Genomic DNA, 21,594 nt, shown 5'->3' on the forward strand with positions numbered 1-21,594 from the left:
TACGAGTTTCTTTGGCTCTTCAGTGTATAAGCACATATTCGTACATGTTAATAATAAGTTGATTGCGTATAGGTACCGCTTGAGAATGTTCCTTCCTTCACATGCCTAGTGGTAGAGATTGACGCACAGTAGTGGCGCGGCCTCCCTGTTGCATAGCGATTCGCGGCCACGCCCCCGTTGCACCGCTGACCGGTGCCGAAACCGCGCCGTCTGAAGGCCGCAGAGGGGCCAGACGGCCGAAACGGGGCCCAGCGCGCCCGCCGGACCGTCTCGGCGCCCGATCGCCTTGCCGCGGATCACCTTACCGCAACCCGACACCCGCCGGCAGGCGTCTATAAGAAGGTGCCGGACACTGGTCAGGGCACCATTCGATTCCTGCTCACTGGACAAGCAGTGATGGCTCTATCTCTGGTGAGTACCAGCAGAGTTTCCTCTGCTTCTACCTCTGCTCGCCACTCCGCCATCCAGGCACAAGAAGCACCGGCTTGAGTGACGTCTAAGTAGTTTCGTCCTCTCGTAAAACGGATGGTGCGTGTTTGACTCTCTCGTAGATTGAGCTTGTAAGCTTTTTGTGCTCTCTGTAGTATAAGAATCAAATGATATAAATGGTTAGATGTTGTGTGTGTGTGTGTGTGTGTGTGTGTGTGTACAGTGCTTGGAAACAGAAAAGAAAAGAGATAAAGTCTCTAACCAGAATCCAGCCACATTATTCCATCCCGAGATCTAAAATATGGGAACTAGACTAAAGGTAACAAGCATATTTCGCTTACTCTACGCTGATACTTGTGACAGTTGCGCTCCTCTGCGTATCGCAGTTCGCTGGAAGCCAATCATATCAATAGCATAATTTATCTGTACTGTGCTTTCTTTACAAGTTCGTAGTGCAAGATCAGTGTATTCTGCTGACGGTACAATGACCCCTTTCTCTAAATAAATGCAACATTAATGTGAAATGAGTACATACAAGACATCCCTAGAATAAGAGATTAGAAGTATTAGAGATATGGTGCTGTAGAAGAATGGCGAAAAATCGGATGGACTGATAACAACATATGGCAAACATTACAAGAAGTGAGGACAGGATGCTAGGATACAGATGTGCTAAGACATCAGGGAATGATTTCCGCAGTAGTAAAGTGGACTGTAGAGGGTAAAAACTACATGGGAAAGCATAGATTCGGATGTATACAACAAATAAGTGAGGATGTTGGGTGCAATTGCTAGTGTGAGATGAGGAAGTTGCCACTGGAGAGAAATCTGTGGTGGGCCGTATTTTCCCATTCAGAAGCCTGATGGATAAAATAGTACAGACAACGAGGGAGTGGGGGGGGGGAGGAGGCAGAGAGAGGGAGAGAGATAGGAGGGTGGTGGGAGAAAAGACTTTTTGAGTCTTCAAAGCTTGTAACCTGGCTGTAAGCCCTAGTAGCCGAAGCCCTTCTTTTTATTTTAAAAACAAGTTTACTGAAAGAAATGGGATGTCAGGGATTTCAACTGCTGGCTTTAATTCTCGTTCTGTTTCCAGACCAGCCAGACACGAAAACACACGACTCAGCGAGACGATGCATTGGTTAATGCACCGTACTGTATTTAGAACCAGTGGGGATCAAATTCCTATCCAGTCTTCCAGATTTAGCGTTCGACACCGATGATTCGACGGTTCCTTCAAATTGCGATCGATTTATTTTCAAATAATTCGGTCTGGACAGCTTAAAGATTCGTTCTAATTGTGATATTTCATGCTAGAATTTCAGCTTTTGCCATTTTCGGACACAAACTTGTAACTTCGGAACGAAGTTCTTCTTTAGCGTATGGCGAAACATATCTCGAAACCATGTGTTTTGGTCTGGCATATGATTCGGAGATATTGACAATGATATTTATCTAGGAAGTTTTACATTTGTGTTCAAAGTTGGCAAGAGCCGAATCTTCCAGTGCAAAATGATATAATAAAAAAATCCTTTAGCTAAATCTGTAGTTATTCGTAAAGGTCATCGCGATCGCGGCGTCAACAAGAATTTGTTTCCCTTAATAGTTAGTAATCGATTTCGTTCCAGTTCGTCTAACTCATCAGTTGTTGCGACTCTATGACTACGATATGGGCGGCACGTTAATTCGAAGCTTCTTACCTCCGACACAAGTGAAAATTTGAGTTTAAAAGTCTCGTCGAAATCGAGGCTATTACAGACGGAGCATCCAATGAGTTAGACATCGACGGAGACGGAAGTAGCCTTGTTCTTGATGAAGAGAACAGCCATGAATTCAACTAGAAACCTCTAAGTCAGGATGTCCGATGCCCGGACAGCTGTGTCAACTCCGGCAGTAATTCAAGTCCAGTTCTATAAATTTTGCTCGCCACCCCCTCTCCCCCCCCCCCCCCCACCCCTCACTTAAATATTGTCGGCTTCGTTTAACACTGTCAAGTTCAGCGCCCTTTCTTAAAAAAGCTGAAGAATTAAATCATTTCGAGGCACCTTATTTGTTTTTATAGTATAGTATAGTACAATATTCAGAGTTAGTTATCACTCAAAAAAATTAATCACGTATTCAGTGAATGCACCTTGCGAATTTATACCAAAGTCTTTTTTCTGAAAGACGTCTTCGCAATCGAGATGATTTAAACCATGAAAGATAACTCTTCGACTGTGTTCATTTCTTGTTAGCTATTAACATGGGAAATACGCGTAAGGATTCACTGTTGGCATTTGTAATAGGTATAACGGCTGTGGAAGCGCTTGTAGGTAGATAGGAAGCCGTTATTACGGTATAACAATTTCAAAAGGCCTGTAATACGGCCAGAAGTTGTATAATTGAGTTATGTGTCTGTGTGGGTCACAAATTGACAACCTGTAGCGCTGGATGTTCTGATAAGCAGAACGTTCTATTATCTACTCAGAAAACTAATACTATAAGGAAAATCGAAATATATTAGATAAAGAATGCTAGACTGTCGGTTTATAGGCAGAAAGTCCGCTGCCATCAACAGTAATTGCCCAATCGTCTTTAGATTCAAATGGCTCTGAGCACTATGGGACTCAACATCTGTGGTCATAAGTCCCCTAGAACTTAGAACTACTTAAACCTAACTAACCTAAGGACATCACACACATCCATGCCCGAGGTAGGATTCGAACCTGCGACCGTAGCAGTCGCGCGGTTCCTGACTGAGCGCCTAGAACCGCTAGACCACCGCGGCCGGCAATCGTCTTTAGGGACACAGTTGCAAGAAAGAAGAAGATACAGTGAGTTGGCGATTCTCAGACCGGAGTTTCTGTGTAAGGAGTGTCAGTGATATTCATTAAGTGCTTTGCAGTGAGTTGTAGTGGCAGATTTGACTTGATTCGTTGAAATGTCTTTACATACTTATATTAATCGAAATATTGTGGGATTTAATTGTTAGAAGTGGGAACATAGTACGGCACTGAGACAGTCAGACCGAGTAAATATCTAGGTGTAAAGTTGCAAAGTGGCACGAAATGCAACGAGGACAAGAGTTCAGTTGTAGGGGAGACGAACGGTCGACTTCACTTTATTGGGAGAATTCTACGAAACTCTAGCTCCTCATTAAAGGAGACACTTTTGCGACCCATTCTCAAGTGCTGCTCGAGTGTTTGGGATCCCCACCAGGTCGGATTAAAGAAAGGCATCAAAATAATTCAGAGGCTTCACTTCTAGATTTCTTACCGATAGGTCCGGTCAATAAGCGAGTATTATGGACATGATCCGTGAACTCAAATGGGAGTCCCTGGTTGGAAGAAACTGGGCTACTCTAGAGAACCAGTATATGCGAGAGATTGCAGAACTATTCTACTGCTACCAACATGCATCTCGCGCAAGGACCGCGAAACAAGAGAAATCGTGGCTCGTTCGGAAGCACACAGAATCAGTTTTCCCTTGTTTTATTTGCAAGTGTAACTGGAAAGAGAATTACTATCAGTAGTATACAGTACTCTCTGCCATGCACCCTGTGGTAGCTTGTGGAGTATATACGTAAGTGTAGATGTAGCATGCCTAATTGAAAGCCAGGCTCTCAAGAGAGTTGGTATACAGACTAAATAGCTGGGAATGTGATTTGCATTGCTCAGTCGTGATTCGCTTGCCGTGACATAAGTTAAATCAGTAAGTGGAACGAAACAGCATATCCAGACACTCTGTGATGACAATGGCATTGAAACAGAGGATGACACTCGTAAAGCTGAAATACTAAACACCTTTTTCCAAAGCTATTTCACAGAGGAAGACCGCACTGCAGTTCCTTCTCTATATCCTCGCACGAACGAAAAAACGGCTGACATCGAAATAAGTGTCCAAGGAATAGAAAAGCAACTGAAATCACTCAACAGAGGAAAGTCCACTGGACCTGACGGGATACCAATTCGATTCTACACAGAGTACGCGAAAGAACTAGCCCCCTTTCTAACAGCCGTGTACCGCAAGTCTCTAGAGGTATGGAAGGTTCCAAATGATTGTAAAAGAGCACAGGTAGTTCCAGTTTTCAAGAAGGGTCGTCGAGCAGATGCGCAAAACTATAGGCCTATATCTGTGACATCGATCTGTTGTAGAATTTTAGAACATGTTTTTTGCTCGCGTATCATGTCATTTCTGGAAACCCAGAATCTACTCTGTAGGAATCAACATGGATTCCGGAAACAGCGATCATGTGAGATCCAACTCGCTTTATTTGTTCATGAGACCCAGAAAATATTAGGTACAGGCTCCCAGGTAGATGTCATTTTCCTTGACTTCCGGAAGGCGTTCGATACAGTTCCGCACTGTCGCCTGATAAACAAAGTAAGAGCCTACGGAATATCAGACCAGCTCTGTGGCTGGATTGAAGAGTTTTTAGCAAACAGAACACAGCATGCTGTTCACAATGGAGAGACGTCTACAGACGTTAAAGTAACCTCTGGCGTGCCACAGGGGAGTGTTATGGGACCATTGCTTTTAACATTATATATAAATGACCTTGTAGATAGTGTCGGAAGTTCCATGCAGCTTTTCGCGGATGATGCTGTAGTATACAGAGAAGTTTCAGCATTAGAAAATTGCAGCGAAATGCAGGAAGATCTGCAGGGAATGGCAACTGACCCTTAACATAGAAAAATGTAATGTATTGCGAATACGTAGAAAGAAGGATCCTTTATTGTATGATTATATGATAGCGGAACAAACATTGGTAGCAGTTACTTCTGTAAAATATCTGGGAGTATGCGTACGGAACGATTTGAAGTGGAATGATCATATAAAAGTAATTGTTGGTAAGGCGGGTGGCAGGTTGAGATTCATTGGGAGAGTGCTTAGAAAATGTAGTCCATTAACAAAGGAAGTGGCTTACAAAACACTCGTTCGACCTATACTTGAGTATTGCTCATCAGTGTGGGATCCGTACCAGATCGGGTTGACAGAGGAGATGGAGACGATCCAAAGAAGAGCGGCGCGTTTCGTCACAGGGTTATTTTGTAAGCGTGATAGAGTTATGGAGATGTTTAGCAAACTCAAGTGGCAGACTCTGCAACAGTAGTTCCGGTGTAGCTTGCTGTCCAGGTTTCGAGAGGGTGCGTTTCTGGATGAGGTATCGAATGTATTGCTTCCCCCTACTTATACCTCCCGAGGAGATCAAGAATGTAAAATTAGAGAGATTCGAGCACGCACGGAGGCTTTCCGGCAGTCGTTCTTCCCGCGAACCATACGCCACTGGAACAGGAAAGGGAGGTAATGACAGTGGCACGTAAAGTGCCCTCCGCCACACACCTTTGGGTGGCTTGCGGAGTATAAATGTAGATGTAGATGTAGATGTAGACATACTGTATGCTTCCAGGAAAGTTAACAGCAACCGTAGACGGCTGGTTATATTAGGACTGCCTTCATGCCCAAGAGCGTCTCATTACCTGTGGGCAATTGAATAAATTGCTATTTAGCCCTGGGGATGAGGCTATGGTAAACTGAACGAAGCTTTAGCGTCGTGGTGACGTCATCATAGGTGAGTGACGTGAGGAGAGGCCGCAAAGCAGGTACAGGTGTGCAGCTGTAAAGCGGGCTGCTGTTGCGCCGCAGGTGCTGACGCTGGCGGTGTGGTGCGGCGCGTGGCAGACCGCGGCCGGTGCGGGCGCGCTTCTGCCCAGCTACCAGCTGCTGCTGCCGTTCCCGGCGGGACCCGCTGCTCCCGTGGCCGCCCCGGCCAGCCGCCTGGTCGTTCTACTGCCCGGGGCATCGCCGCAGCCGCTGACAGCCACCGCCCTCGACGCCGCACACCAACAGGTACACCGTGGTCATCTTATGTCTTCGCGGCCAATCAACTGTTCTCGGGCGCCCCGCCGGGTACAGTCGTTAACGAAGTACGACGTTTCGACAGCGTACGTTGCCGTCATCTTCAGGCGATACCCGTAATATGAGCGTCTTCCATACATCGCGCCTCTGCTTATACTCGAGGCGCGATACAGCAAAGACGGCCATTTCACGAGTATTAGCTGAAGATGACGGCAACGGACACTGTCGAAATCTCATGTTTCTAAGTAATTGCATCCAGCTGGATACCCAGTAGCAACACAAATACGAACACTGGGATTTAACATTTTCCCCCGAGAAACTTGCAATTAATTCTTACAACAAACAAAAGTAGCGTGTTCATGGGTGTCCGCGGAAGTTTATCCAAGAGGGGGGCAAGATTCCAAAATGGTCGTTTTTGATATAAGTGATTCAGTGAGTTGAAGAAAGGATGGTTCCCCAAAAGGCAAATTTGAGGGGAATTACAAGAAACTTGTATCTCAAACGACTGACAGGTATCCACTCAATGTTTTTAGGTAAATGGCTCTAATACCGAAATGGTACCCGTATTTCAATGCTATGTACACATATTTTAATATTAATAATATGTATGAATGTGAACGCCACCCTTTTGATTCAACAGTCTAAAACTGCACCCTTCTTAAGATTAAATGCGTAGTATTCAACGAGTTACAAACCAAATATTTTTTTCATTTACAATCAGAAATGGAACGTGAACCTCCGTCAATACTACCCACTTGTGCTGGAGAAACGTCAGGAAAATCGTTAAGCAACCGTTGGCCGAAAATCCCGAAGCAAAAGTCAAAAGGCAATAAGTCAATAATGTTAGCAACTCACCAAAAATTAAAAATCCTAAACAGAAAAAAATCATTCAGAAAATGCAGTTGTATAGCAAATAATAATAGTAATAATCAGAAATAAATGTCAAATTATTACCCCTCAAAGCGCTAAACCAGAATTAAACTTTAAAAACAGCAATATTTCTCATGACACTCGGCGATGCTACATCTGCTATTTAGTAGAATGCCAGACAATCATTGCCGGCCGATGTGGCCGAGCGGTTCTAGGCGCTTCAGTCTGAAACCGCGCGACCGCTGCGGTCGCAGGTTCGAACCCTTCCTCGGGCATGGGTGTGTGTGATGTCCTTAGGTTAGTTAGGTTTAAGTAGTTCGAAGTTCTAAGGGACTGATGACCTCAGATGTTGTCCCATAGTGCTCAGAGCCATCTGAATTTGAACCAAACAATCATTGGTAGAAATGCGCGAGAATGATATAATTAGAATAAAGATAGATTCCAGGAGGGGTAAGTGCCCCTTCTCAACCCCCACCCCCCCTTGTCACCCTCCAACTTGCGGACGCCTATGAACATGCTTCCTCTCGGAGTTCATCTCAGGATCTTCGGCTGATGGTCGTTTAGTCGTTTTTCTGACTGGTCGGCATTGACAGACTCATCCACTATTGCTGATGGCGGATTGGGAAGTCTATGACAATGCCAGTCTCTCGTACTGACGAAACATCAAAAAACTCACTAAATGACCATCGGCTGCTCGTATCGAATATGAATCCTGTGTCCTAATACCACTATTACTACTCGAACTGGATACTTTCGGGTTGAGCGCTACTTCAATGCTATTTAGATTTTCGTAAACTGAATGCGTGACCTATTCTTAAATAAAATTTCGTCCCAGCAATCCCTCATTCTTGTTCAATCCTAACTATTTACATCTCCGATGGTCTCAAAATGCACAGACAATTTAACATAAATCGCATGTTTCCCGATACGAAGTGTGTAATAGGTTAGTACACGGCTGTGTACTACGGTGGGAGCAGGGTGGCTGGAGACTGAGTGAGCGTCCGTGCCTTGGCAGGTGGAGGCGGCGTCGGCCCGCCTTTCGCAGGTGGAGGCGGCGTCGGCGCGTCTGCCACCGCAGCCGTCCCGCGCAGACTTCCAGGCGCGAGCCCAGGCCCAGGCCTTCCCTCAGCAGCAGCAGCAGCAGCAGCAGCAGCAACAGCAGCAGCTGCAACAGCAGCTGCAGCAGCTACAGCAGCTGCAGGACGAATCCGTGGTGGCAGCCAGGACCAGCTTCCAGCCACCTGTGAGGGGCCGCCCAGACTTCCAGCAGCAGGCCGCCCGCCAGCAGCAGGTTGACTACCAGGTAACACGTCTACATCACTGCTCTGGAGTTCACACTTCCTTTTTTCAGATTGAATGATTTTTTTCACCCAGAATCGGAGAGTACGCTGATATGAAACTTCTTGGCAGATTAAAACTGTGTATCAGGAAGTTTCATATCAGCGCACACTCCTATGCTGAGTGAAAAACTTCATTCTCGAAACATTCTCCAGGCTGTGGCAAAGCCGCATCTCCGCGACGTCCTTTCTCCTAGGAGTGCTAGTGCCACATGTTTCACAGGAGAATTTCGTGCAGGTGGGAAGCTGTGAGATGAAGTAGTGGTGGAAGCAGAGCTGTGAGAAGGGGTCGTCAGTCGTCCTGGGGTAGCTCAGTTGGTAGAGTACTTGCCCGCGAAAGGCAAAGGTCCTGTGTTCAAGTCTCCCTCCAGCACACAGTTTTAATCTTCCAGGAAGTTTCACCTTCACACTATTTCTCGACCCTTCCACTCTTTAGCAGCATATGGGGGAAGAACATGTACATATTACTAAACTAGAATCCATCACCGCTTGTTCTGCCTGTAGCCAAAAGCTTATCTCAGGAACGACTGTAGCTATTTTGATACAGTTTCCGATAACAGTTAGATCGGTTCACGGGGAAATATTGTGTGTATAATTTATAAATATTTCATGGAAATTGACCAAACTGTGATAAATTAAATTGTCCTGTCAGGGGCAAAAGTCGTACTAGTGCGCTTGCAGCTCAGGGACGGGCAACTGAAGAGCTGAGGCCAACAGGAGTCGCCTGCTGCATACACCGTTCACGGTTCATATGCAGCCGCTGTGAACTGATCGAAACTAGTCATTATTGAACACATTTACACAATTAACAAATATTACATTATGTAGAATTTGATGAAAACTTGGGCACTTCTAGCAGTGCCATCTTCCGCGTAGTTGTTTGGATAGAGTCGACGATGAAGCATATGTTTAAATGTTTGGTCTTCGGAGTCGAAATTGAGACTTCTTTGTTGTAGCCCCGCATTGCCATACAAACCCTGGATCTGCCCATTCCTGTACTCATACTATTCGAGAACTACCATGGCAGCCATCCCATATTACAAACAGATGGTAGATACTTTTTGCAATCTGATGGAAGGGGAGTCCTTAGCTTTCCACAGTCGAAACCAGTAATCAAATAAAATAAAAAATCCTAAGATAGATGCTACAAATTCTGTTTCAGTATACTGGATCGCTGTACCCTTCTCTGTGATAATGTCGTACCTCATTAATTTGTTTACGACGATAAAAGACCTTCCTTCTCTTGAAGTACTCAGTTTAGGAAAGTCTACCCTCTGGTTTGGAACAGCTTGTATACAAGTTCTGTGGCCGTGAGACGCTGAAGTCCAATGGAAAACTGAAGAACGGTATTGCCAAATTTCAACGTTGCGAAACGTAACTTACAGCACTTTGGATGTGCATCCACGTGTACATCTACACTCTGCAAGTCACCTGGAGCTGTGTAGCGGAGGGTAATTCTTATACCACTATCTTTCCCCGCCTTTGCTGTTCCGTTAACGAATGACGCGTGAGAACATCTCCGTATTCGTTACAATTGTTACAAATTTCTCGTCGTGATCATTTTTCGGGAGCTACTTAGGAGGAAGTAACATGTTGCCTGACTCTTCTTGCAGCGTACGTTCTCGAAATTTCACCAGCAGATCTCTTCGTGATGCACAACACCCGCCTTGTAGCGTCTGCAGCTGGAGTTTGTTGGGGATCTCCGTAACGCTCTCTCACCAACTAAGAGACCCCCTGGCGAAATGCGCCTCTTTTCGTTGGATCCTCTCTATCTTTTGTATTAATCCTACTTAGTAAATGTCTCAGACTGATGAACAATGCTGAACAGCCTGGTGAACGAGAAACTTCTTTCATGGACGAAGGTCCTTATGAAACGTCCCCTTTTCAAAAATTTATGAATGACTGAGCTGATAAACCTCTTACGTTATTTGATTTTCAAACAGCTGAGCAAAACTGAACGTGCTCAGACATTTCTGTCTTCACTTATTCTGACAATCAATAAACTGGCACACAATATTTTTAGCGCAACGCAATCTGACTTTCAATAATCCCTACAAGAGAATGGCCCTGACTGACAATAACCTATACCTTTCATGAATCACTTACCTCACAAAAATCCTCGTTACTCGAACTACTGCAATACAGCGAGCGCCTATACTGCCAGCTAAATAAAAGATTCTAACTACGGAAGGCACTAACTACTGATAGGCATAGTCAGCAAATGAAAGATTTTGATAGAGAACAAACAATGTATTTACCTTAATAATGTTCAAAAGTCATAATATACAGGGTGAGTCACCTAACGTTACCGCTGGATATATTTCGTAAACCACATCAAATACTGACGAACCGATTCCACAGACTGAACGTGAGGAGAGGGGCTAGTGTAATTGGTTAATACAAACCATAAAAAATGCACGGAAGTATGTTTTTTAACACAAACCTACGTTTTTTAAATGGAACCCGTTAGTTTTCTTAGCACATCTGAACATATAAACAAATACGTAATCAGTGCCGTTTGTTGCATTGTAAAAAGTTAATTACATCCGGAGATATTGTAACCTAAAGTTGACGCTTGAGTACCACTCCTCCGCTGTTCGATCGTGTGTATCGGAGAGCACCGAATTACGTAGGGATCCAAAGGGAACGGTTCAAAATGGTTCAAATGGCTCTGAGCACTATGGGGCTCAACTGCTGAGGTCATTAGTCCCCTAGAACTTAGAACTAGTTAAACCTAACTAACCTAAGGACATCACAAACATCCATGCCCGAGGCAGGATTCGAACCTGCGACCTTAGCGGTCTCCCGGTTCCAGACTGCAGCGCCTTTAACCGCACGGCCACTTCGGCCGGCAAAGGGAACGGTGATGGACCTTACGTACAGAAGAGGCTGGAACAGCACATTACGTCCACATGCTAACACCTTTTTATTGGTCTTTTTCACTGACGCACATGTACATTACCATGAGGGGTGAGGTACACGTACACACGTGGTTCCTGTTTTCAATTACGGAGTGGAATAGAGTGTGTCCCGACATGTCAGGCCAATAGATGTTCAATGTGGTGGCCATCATTTACTGCACACAATTGCAATCTCTGACGTAATGAATGTCGTACACGCCGATGACCACAGCAGTTGAGTCCCATAGTGCTCAGAGCCATTTGAACCATTTGAACATCTAGTCTTACAAATTTCCTTTTGCTGGCGGAGACACGTCCAAATCGTCCGCTTTCGAAATTCTGCCATCTCTCTTCCCACATCCACTACTGCTGGCGGCTCACCTCCAACTGCACAACGCTACGCGCTGTTCACATCAAACTGCCCAACACTACAATAGCGAATATTCCAACAATGCCAACCAGCCACAGACTGCACACAGCACAGTCAGTGATTTTCATCCAGAGCGCTACGTCGCGTTACCAACATAAAAACCTAAACAGCCTACTTACGCTTAAGGCGCTGCGAACGTATCTCTACCTGCCATCAGCTTTCTGCTGTTTGTTTTCTCTGGTCATTCCATTTTATGTTGTTTTCGGTGATTAGTCGTGGGTACGTTACTGTAGTTAGTGTTTCCAGTGTTTTGTCGCCAACAGCGCAACCGAACAGTGGTGCATGTCTGCCTACTTACGGGCAGTACTTTACATTTATTTACGTTTATAGTCATTAATTGTCGAGCCTCTGCATTCCGCTACAGTCTTCTGGCGCTGCAACCTTCCTACAACCCACCTCCGCAGTCGAGGTCGCGAACGCACACATGAAAGATGGCACTCAAGTTGGAGGTAAGCCAGTTCGAATCCTGTTGGTGGACTAAGTTTTCACTGCCAGTATTTGGCCTGTAAGGTAGGAAGAGATGGTGGCGTAAGGATCTTTGCACCAATGCTCCGGGTTAAATTCCAAACCTCTCCGCAGTGTATCATGCAGAGACGACATGTGACGCTGTTGGTGCTGATCCGTCCGTCGGATGGTGACGTTAAGCTCGGCAGCTCCCTTGGTGCTGTGGAGAGTGGTAGAGTATGTTCCAGCACTGGGTTTCACCCTCACCCTTTTCATCGTCGTCATAATCATGTAACAGCCACCACACTACAGTAAACACGTACCCAATCCCGCACGGTCATATGCGATACAGCTCAGACATAATCACGAGGGAAGAGAAAACGTGCACTGAGGAAGAATACTTTTTCCGAATAGGCAGCTGAACCAACCTCGTGGGATTTCCCAGCCCATAATGCCATACTAAATTCAATTTTTAACCTTCTTACAGGCAACGGCATCGGCCGCAAATAACATCATGGCTCCTCCAACATTATCCACTAGATCCACTAGATCTTGCAAGGAGTAACGGCCCTATAAGAGTCCGTTGGGGTACTCCGAAAATTACGTTTACATCTGTCGATTTCGTCCCGTTACGAACTGCAGTGGGTGAACGGCGACTACTATGGCGGTCACAGGTGGTGAGCGACGGCCGCGGCGAGTTCGCAGCTCCGGCCGGCCCGCAGCCGATGAGGCAGTCCGGCTTGGGGCGCGCGCTGCAGACGCCCTCCTACCAGGCGCTCGTGGCTGACTACCGCTTCCGCCAGCAGCAGCAGCAGCTGCAGCAGCAGGCCTCCAGCTACCAGCCGCTGGCCACCGAGTACCAGTACCGCCAGCCGCAGCGGACCTCCTACCAGGGGCTCTCTACCGAGTACCAGTACCGCCAGCAGCCGTCGCAGGCGCAAACCGTGTCTTCGGCGGCCTCCAGGGCCGACTTCCGCCCGGGCCCTTATCCACTCCCCACGCCCTACTCTGCGGCCCGTGCCAACCTAGTGCAGCAGCAGCAGCAGCAGCAGCAGCAGGTGCAGCAGCAGGAGTACCAACAGCAGCAGCAGCAGGACTACCAACAGCAGGGGGCGGCGTACGACGCGTCGAGGCCCGAGTTTCGCTCCCTGCAACCGCAGGGGCTGCTGCCCGGGCAGGAGTACTCTGTTAACTTTGTAAGTACCCCTTCCCCCTCCCTCTACTATAGTCCGTCTGTAAATTCAAGAGCTAACAGCTCTGGTGGTGAGGGAACCGGCCTTTTCCGGACAAACACCGTAACTGACGTTCAGGATGACAAAGCGTCAGCTTCCTGTGATTGCATGCCTTCTCGGCGTAATTCAATGACAAAATCTTCTCGGGTGATCATCCGAGTAGTGGCTTCGTCTTATCGCAATGCTTCAATGAGGCCATTATCTTCAGGCACCTGAAGATGATGGGTACGATACTTATTGAGACGTTGCGACAAGATGAAGCCGCCACTCGGATGATCACCCGAGATTCGGCTGATCATCCGAAATTTAACCATTATCAGATTGCTGGCTTGCAGACCAGTAGGGCGTGTGGAGGTTTACGTAGTTCTGTTAGTGCGCGTTTCTTCTGCTTGTTGTATCTATATTACTAAACGGCTAACCCAGTTCATGGTGCACAGATTCGGTTGCAGGTTGCCTGTCTAACAAAAATTTGTTCGATGGAACAGTACCGAAGATGAACAAGTATTTATAGCTCTTAAAGTATGCTCTTTAGACCCCATCTTTGCTAGACGGTTTTTTCTTGTTTTTGTCCGAACTACCAGCTCTCAAAATAAACGAAAGAGGTTGAAGTAGAAGAGATTTGTTTCATGGTATCGAAGATGAAGAAATGCTCACAGCTATTAAGGTATGCATTTTAGACCGCATGTTTACTAGACGTTTTTGCTTCTAATAACTGTCCCTGTCGTTCCATGAGTATTGACCATTCCTCTTTGGACACCCTGTGTATGCCTCGCGGAGGGACCATGAATACAAGATTAGACTAATTATAGTGCGGTATTTATACGTATCTTCAAAATGGTTTTCAGAGCGTGGATGTAGATGTAGATACCCACTGCACAGACACGGCAAGGTTTCTATCTTAACTATTGAGATCGAATTTTTATATAATTTCGCGTAGTCCTCGCTGTGTTCTTCACACGCGACATATTAAAACTACGTGCAGTATGGGAACAGAGGCTTAGCAGAGGATCTGCAAAATAGCAGAAGAAATTTTTACCTCAGTAACAGCTCTGCGACTGTGGAGAAGCAAAACTCTACGCTTTACCTATGTTTGTCTTATGCTAGACCTATATCGTAGAAGGATCTCTAATGTGTTTGGAGAAGATACGGTCTAGCTTGTTGCAGGCTATTGCTTGGTCGGATATTGAATCCTGCACGAAAGGCAGACATCTGAGTACAGTGTTAGTTATAGTATGTTGCACGTAAATGACTTGGGTAATAACTTTATTATCCGGCTGCAATTACGAAACAGTGAATTATACGAGTATAATAACTTGCTGTTTCTAAAAGATGCCTGGTTAGTGGGTAGCGTAGGATGCATTTGTGAAGGTACTAGAATCGAATTACAATGACTATCTGTGGTGTCAGTCTCTGGAACAAGCTGTATTCAGCCTCGTGAGACTAAATGAGAATCAGCTTGAGTAAACTATTAATGACGTTGATACGGGAGCCACCAAAGTGGTGCAACTATAAAAGCTTTTAGCACAATGGAGGAAGAGTAATATTTATTTATTCCTAGCAGTTAAAAGCATCGATTGGTGGATTACCGTTTAACGTCCCCCCGAGACGGAGCACAATCTCGGATTAGGGAAGGATGGGGAAGGAAATCAGCTCTACCTTTTCAAAGGAGCCATCCCGGCATTTGCCTGAAGCGATCTAGGGAAATCACGGAAAATCTAAATCAGGATGGCCGGACGTGGGTTTGAACCGTCGTCCTCCCGAATGCGAGTCCAGTGTTTTAACCACTGCTTCAACTCAGTCGGAAAAAGCATCGAAGAGGACTCGCAGATAATCTGTTCGTCTCTGAAAGCCTACCAAAATCAATATTCTCTGCAATATATAACAAATTTATCTTCGTCAAAATTTGGTTTCATGTAAACTGTTCTTCTTTCGAATTTAGTTATCATATACTTCATTTATCGATAAGGTTTTTCGAGAGATACCATTTCTTTCCGTGTCCTGTCTATTAATTTTCTTCAATTTATAGTTAATCTCATGGTTTAGCTGTAGCTATCTTTTAGTAATATCATGTTCCGAAAGTTTTAATCTCTTTTATCGACTTTCACATTATCCACATAATGTTCTGTTTGACAGTGTATTATTTAGAATGACTTATACGAATTTCAACTGTAATTAAAGCTGACTTTTGAAAATAGCTACCTCCTATAAGTCTACTAATACATTTTAAGAGTTTTTCTCTACTTTTATATTTAATTGTTGTTTTTACTTGTTCAGTTCATTACAGTACTTTCGTGTCTTTTTCATTTCTTCAAAAAACTCTCTATTCGAGCCCCCTTCTATAAAGGGTGTTCGGGAAATCCCTTTAAAAACTTCTGGAACTTGTAGAGGGGAGTAGTACATAATATTTTGAACGGGAACCCATGTCTAGAAACGTCATCCAACGACGCTTTAGAGCGCCAGAGATATACTAGATTTATGTATTTGGAGGATAATTCCGTGATGATGTTAGCCGTGGAAACACCACAAATGACTGTGTAATGTTTTTCAATGTTGCGTGAGCAACGGAAATGTAAGCAGTTTAGAAACATTTACCTCACACGCACTGTTCGCTTAAGAGATTGTATCGCTGGAAATATTATTTCCGAGCATTGTTTGCCTTTTCGCTCTAGGATCACTTACCATCTGTATAAATTTGATACTATAGGTTTTGGACGTCACATATCGCGGATGAAAGTTTTCTGTGGTGGGGTTCAGATACGGAGGCGGCTTTGTGAGTTATTCTGTATAGAAAAAGGAGAGTGGTCAGCGCGGCTGACTCCCACACGGAGGAGCCGTGTTCGATTCCCGGTACTGCCAGCGATTTTTTTCGTGATGGGAGGAGTAGAATGGAGTGCACTCAGTCCCGTGATGCCAGCTGAGGCCAGCGGCTCCAGGTCGCCAAAACTGACACCGCTTGGAAAGTGGTGAGATGACTCCACGCCCCTCCATACAGCATCCAGCGGCACCATTGGCGGAGGATAACACGGCGGTCGATCGGTGCTGCTGGGTCCGCCAGTACCTATGGACGGACTTAACGTTTTACAGAAAGTGGTCGAGCATACTTTGCACTGTCGATAGTGTGCTGTCACTGTCACTGTCTCACGCACACCCTCCAGCCATTGTCTATACTGGTAACTGGCGGTGCTGAGGAGAGCGCCATGTTGGCCTCTGTTTCTCCTTTTGGCTCGCCATAGACAAAAACCGAGGTTCGGAAAACTATCGCTTCTGCCTGTTAACGTGCTATTTATCCTGTTCGCTCTATGCTGTCCTTAATGAACACTACAGTGGGAAAGTACCCTCACTATAGTTACTCTAGCACGAAAATCATAGCTAAATACTCTTCATTTAATGCTGTTAGCTGGAGCATCAACGGTGCAATGTTCCTGCACGTCTCCCTGCTGCCTGCCTTCTCACGTACACACAACTTTTGACAGTGAGAAGGACGACAGTTTAATCCCCCCCCCTCCTGTCCGGCCACAAAGGTGCAGTCTTTCCGCGATTTCGTTTAGTTTTTAAACGATTTCCCTAAACTGCTCAAGGGGGAACGTTGATGAAAAACACACACTATTTCAAAAATGCACCAAATCCACAGTTTTGGAGATATGGCAATGAAATTTTGTACAACGCTTTACATGAAAGTAACATATTTACATATAAAAACCTTGCATTATGTACATTCAACTTTTTTTTAATGAAATTTGTTTTCAAAAAATATTGTAGGTTCCTTTTTCTCATGAAGTATTCAAGAGATTTCTACAAAAATTTCTCTGTTTCATCTCTTTACATGTTCTAAGCTCCTCTCAGGAGGTATTTCAAATAGTGCAAACAGGAGAATTTTCATAATTTTTTGATTATAATTCCACAAGTACAATTTTAGATTAATGCAAAATTCCAAGCACTTTGCCCCATATCTCAGCTTGCAATCAGAATTTCAAAATTTGCTCTTGAGACAACGTTTATTAGGTTTACAGAAATATGTGCACAAAATTTCATAATTCTAGCATTCATAGAATCTGAGGAAAAGGTACATAAACTTAAAAAAAACATTTCAGGAAACGCAATTTAAAGTTCATCCTAACTTTTTTCCTTATGTCACTTCTTCAGAAGGCACCACGTTTGTACTCTGGGTCGTCTTTCCCTTCAAGGCTTCTCTTCTGGTTTCTTGTTGTCTGTCTTCTTACCTTTAACAGGTCTTCAATTAACTTTTCAGCTGCAGAGAGGCGCTGTAAATCTATTTTTCTCAGGATGTCTTGAGTAAAATTTCCTATCTTGAAGCCCATTCTTTCTAATACCTTCATCCTCCCGACGTTCCCATCATTAAATACAATAACTGCATCATAAGTTGCAATTCTGACAACTGTAGCAGATGCAAATATGTTTTTAGGACATCGTTTCCATATGAGTGAATTTAGAGACTCATTTGGATTTTGGGTTTTGCCATGAACACACTTTTTGAGAAGTGCAGGATTTTCCAAAGATGATCTATAAAACCAAAGAGTATTGTATCACGGCCTTTTATATGTAATAAACAGAATCGTTGTTCACTGAGCTGGTGTTGAAGGGCTGCTTCAGAACGTGGGCGTGGCAGGGAGGCCGCGTCACACTTTTAATTAATTTTCAGGCACTTCGGATGCGATTTCAACATTGAAACTTTGAGAAATTATTGTCCATGAGTTGTAATAACAAATAAAAAAATAAATCGAAAATTGACATTTTTGGTCAATTTCATCAATGTCTCCCCTTAAGGAGAATGCTGGGGTAGTTTCTTCGAAAGTCCGCGGCTGATTTCCTTCCCCAATCAGTATTTGAAGACCTCTGCGGGAAGTTAAGGTCTTGTCTTCCGTCCTTTCTTTTTTCCTTTTTCACCTGGGCAGTGGAAAGAGAATATCTTTTGAGCTGCAGACGGGGAAATGAACCCTGACTTTAATAGAGGAATCATCGTGGCACGGAGTAAAGGAAAGTTAGATATTATAGTCTCGTCGATGTCGAGGTGATCAAAGTATGATCGCTAGCTCAGGTCGTTCTGAATGTTTAAGGAATGTGGCTTCGACTTTGCTGAAGAAACCAGTATGGCATTTGCGGAAAGTCAGGGTGACCACTCCGCAGCTTCCGTTGGAGGTTCATTGCCTACATTCGATTTGCTCAAGGTAGAAGGTAAAAAATGTTCAGAGGGTGGGTGCACATGGGGCGATCAAAAGTTGTCCGGAATTCGAACTGTTTTGTCTCTGTATGCATTGATAGCTGCCGACTACTTGACACTATGCAAATCACTGGTCACTGGGCCGCGTGGAATTTGAGCCCGCTAGGTTACGTCACTGGCGGCAGTTAACGGTGCCTCGGAAATCGGCGAACGGAACGAGGCTGTGGGAAGCGACGACACTCGATCCCGCGACCCGCTGCTCGCCTTACGTTGCGGCGCGGCTACTCCGCTTGTTGCGTTATCTAACAGGTGACCACACACGAGCGGATTTCTGCGGCGTCCCAGTACCGCGGTTATTTCTGAGGGATCCGTCCCGCCCATCTCGGGCTCGTCGTTTTCCACTGAGTGGCATGCATAGCCCGTCGTGTCTAGTCTCTCAGGTCTACCTGGAGGTGGGGTCCATTCGTGTGTGAGTGGATAAACCGGCGGATTTTCGTGATTTACAAAACATGCGGTCTCTTCACCTCTCTTCTCCCTAGCGACACTTATTTCACCCGCGCCCCGCGCTCCCACTTAAAATAAACCAAATTAAACGATGTGAAGTACACTTAGGTCTCCTGCTTGAAAACCACACGATTCCTGGACTCCTTAAGTTGAACTGTCAGAAATCGGAAGACTTCAATTTGCCAATGCTTTGTGTCTGACCACTCCCACTAATGATAATAATAGTAATAATAATAATAACGGTAATAGTAATAATAATAATAATACTGTGTAGGCTCTACAGGAGTTTAGTAGCCATTAGATAGTAACTATTATGGCGTGCTGTTAATAATTTCGTTTATTGATGGGAAGTGAATAATGAAGCAATTACTGGTTTATTTGGGAATCACTTGCAACTCGGAGAAGGAATTTTCACGAAGTATTTAAGCGTATGTGGTACACGTCTCTCAATTTATTGTCGCAGAAGCATGGTGTTAAATACGGAATGGTTGGACTTTGAGACGAGACGATCATTCATTCGTTTCACTATCTGTAATTTCCATTGCATTTTGTCTCGTGTTAATGTTAGTAGTAGAAATAAAAAGAATATAATAATTGATAACTTACATAATCAGTGCTACAGCCTTACGAAATATTGATAATAGTTATGATCTTTTAAAAATAATTTACATTCATGATCAAAACGTAATTGACGCCTTTTGTTTTTACCCCTCAGAAAATTACATTTTATTTCTCAGGGCGTAATTATGCCTGGGTTGGGAACCACTGCCTTAGATGACAGATAACTGAGTTTACTTCCCTGTAGCCTTTCAGCATCGAGATCCCGTTTCTCTGCACCGCTAAGGTTTTATCCACTCTTCCGGTTAAAGTTGTCATGCTTCTGCTCTCAGCCGCATCTATGAACACGTGTGGTAATACTTTTATTGATGCACACGTACTGCAAGTTCTTTTTTGAAAACTTGCGCTAAATTCTTGTTAGTTACGTAAAGGATGAGATATACACATCGACACGATCAACGAACTTGTTGTGCCAGCTTGTGCCCAGTCTACATCACGACACGTCCAAACCAGACGCTGTCGGGCTTCAGTTTCCTGTTTATATGTTACTCGTTTCTTTTCGAGCCAGGAGGTTATAGAGGCGCTATGTAACTCTCCTTTAAATGATACATTTTTTTCCCAACGACGCTACGACGTAAGACACATCGACCATACTGAAGCACAATACACTGGCCAGAGTGAAGTGGAATGGAAGTTCTCCTGACTGACTACTGGGTGTCTGTGATTACAGGAAGGAGACGGCTTTGGCTATGGATACACGATCCGTGGAGACCACAACCTGCAGCGTGCTTATTGAGGACTCGGAGAAGATGATGACGACGACAGCGGAAACGGCTACCACCATGATGACAACGACCCCGCCACAGAAAAAACAATACTGCCAAACGCTCAGCTTGTATATAGCATTTTACCACGCATGTAAATAAACTTTGCTTCGAAAGCATATTCACGATTCTTTTCTTTGGTTTCTCTCGCTTCATTACTCATCTAATCTTCCCAACAAGGCATATACTGCTTAATGTGATTTCGAGATAACGAAATAAGACAATACATGGGTTAAATGCGATACAGTGATGAACAGAACATTAGCAAAGAAATTATATAGCATAGTGGGCTGGCGCTTAAGTTAGTATTGAATGTGCGACCGGTTTAGATCAGAGACAAACATCATGAATAAAGAAAAATTTCAACTGGGAAGGATGTCACCAAATTGCAGTAAAATACTAGCAACACTTACGGTTTGGGATAAAAGCAAGAGTTACATACACCAGAAAAGAACACAAGGATTCACTTGTAAATAATGCTCCCGCTTGAGGTTCGAGTCCTCGCTCGGGCATGGGTATGTGTGTTGTTCTTAGCATAAGTTAGTCTAAGTGGCGTGTAAGTCTAGGGACCGATGACCTCAGCACTTAGGTCCCTCAGGAATTCACACACATTTGAACATTCGTAACTAATGCTTAGCTATCCAGAGATAGCTGCAAGGAGTGCCACTTACAGACAACCATCTAAGGAACACACAAAATAAAACGACAAAGCATCATGAACAACTGTTAGTGTAAAACATCGCTAACCTCTAAACGCCGTACACCTATTTCGAACAATTTGGTTCATGACTAACTCCACCTATGTATCAAGATATCCCGAAAATTTTCAATTCTTTTATGTTCTTTCGTCTTCCAGTCTCATTTGATCTTGAAACCAAGGGAAGTGAGATAAGATACAGCTTAATCTGACGGAGTAAGTTATAGGCTATGAAAACTAACTAACACCGTAACAATATAATTGGGCATAATAGAATATTTTGAACGAAATTCAATGTGCAGTACTCGCTGGTACAGCTAAAGATTAAAATATTTTCCGTCCTTTCAGACATCAG

General features: G+C 44.4%; 1 protein-coding gene across 1 annotated transcript; it reads left to right on the plus strand.

Moving 5' to 3' along the window:
• Positions 1-264: 264 nt before the first annotated feature.
• LOC126263215 (putative uncharacterized protein DDB_G0271606) lies at positions 265-20,663 on the plus strand. The gene is made up of 5 exons (XM_049960288.1): positions 265-411; positions 6,052-6,255; positions 8,150-8,437; positions 12,920-13,441; positions 20,449-20,663. The coding sequence occupies exons 1-5, from the start codon at positions 397-399 to the stop codon at positions 20,512-20,514; spliced, it is 1,095 nt and encodes a 364-aa protein (XP_049816245.1). The 5' UTR covers positions 265-396; the 3' UTR covers positions 20,515-20,663.
• Positions 20,664-21,594: the final 931 nt, after the last annotated feature.

This window comes from Schistocerca nitens, chromosome 1 (assembly GCF_023898315.1).
Source record: "Schistocerca nitens isolate TAMUIC-IGC-003100 chromosome 1, iqSchNite1.1, whole genome shotgun sequence".
In the NCBI taxonomy this organism is placed as follows: Eukaryota; Metazoa; Arthropoda; class Insecta; order Orthoptera; family Acrididae; genus Schistocerca; species Schistocerca nitens.

What these genes read in the sequence shown, in the direction of transcription:
- LOC126263215 (XM_049960288.1), top strand. An exon ending in AGCAGCAGGTTGACTACCAG is followed by an intron (nt 8,438 to 12,919) that starts GTAACACGTCTA and finishes TGGCGGTCACAG; the next exon opens with GTGGTGAGCGACGGCCGCGG. An exon ending in AGGAGTACTCTGTTAACTTT is followed by an intron (nt 13,442 to 20,448) that starts GTAAGTACCCCT and finishes CTGTGATTACAG; the next exon opens with GAAGGAGACGGCTTTGGCTA.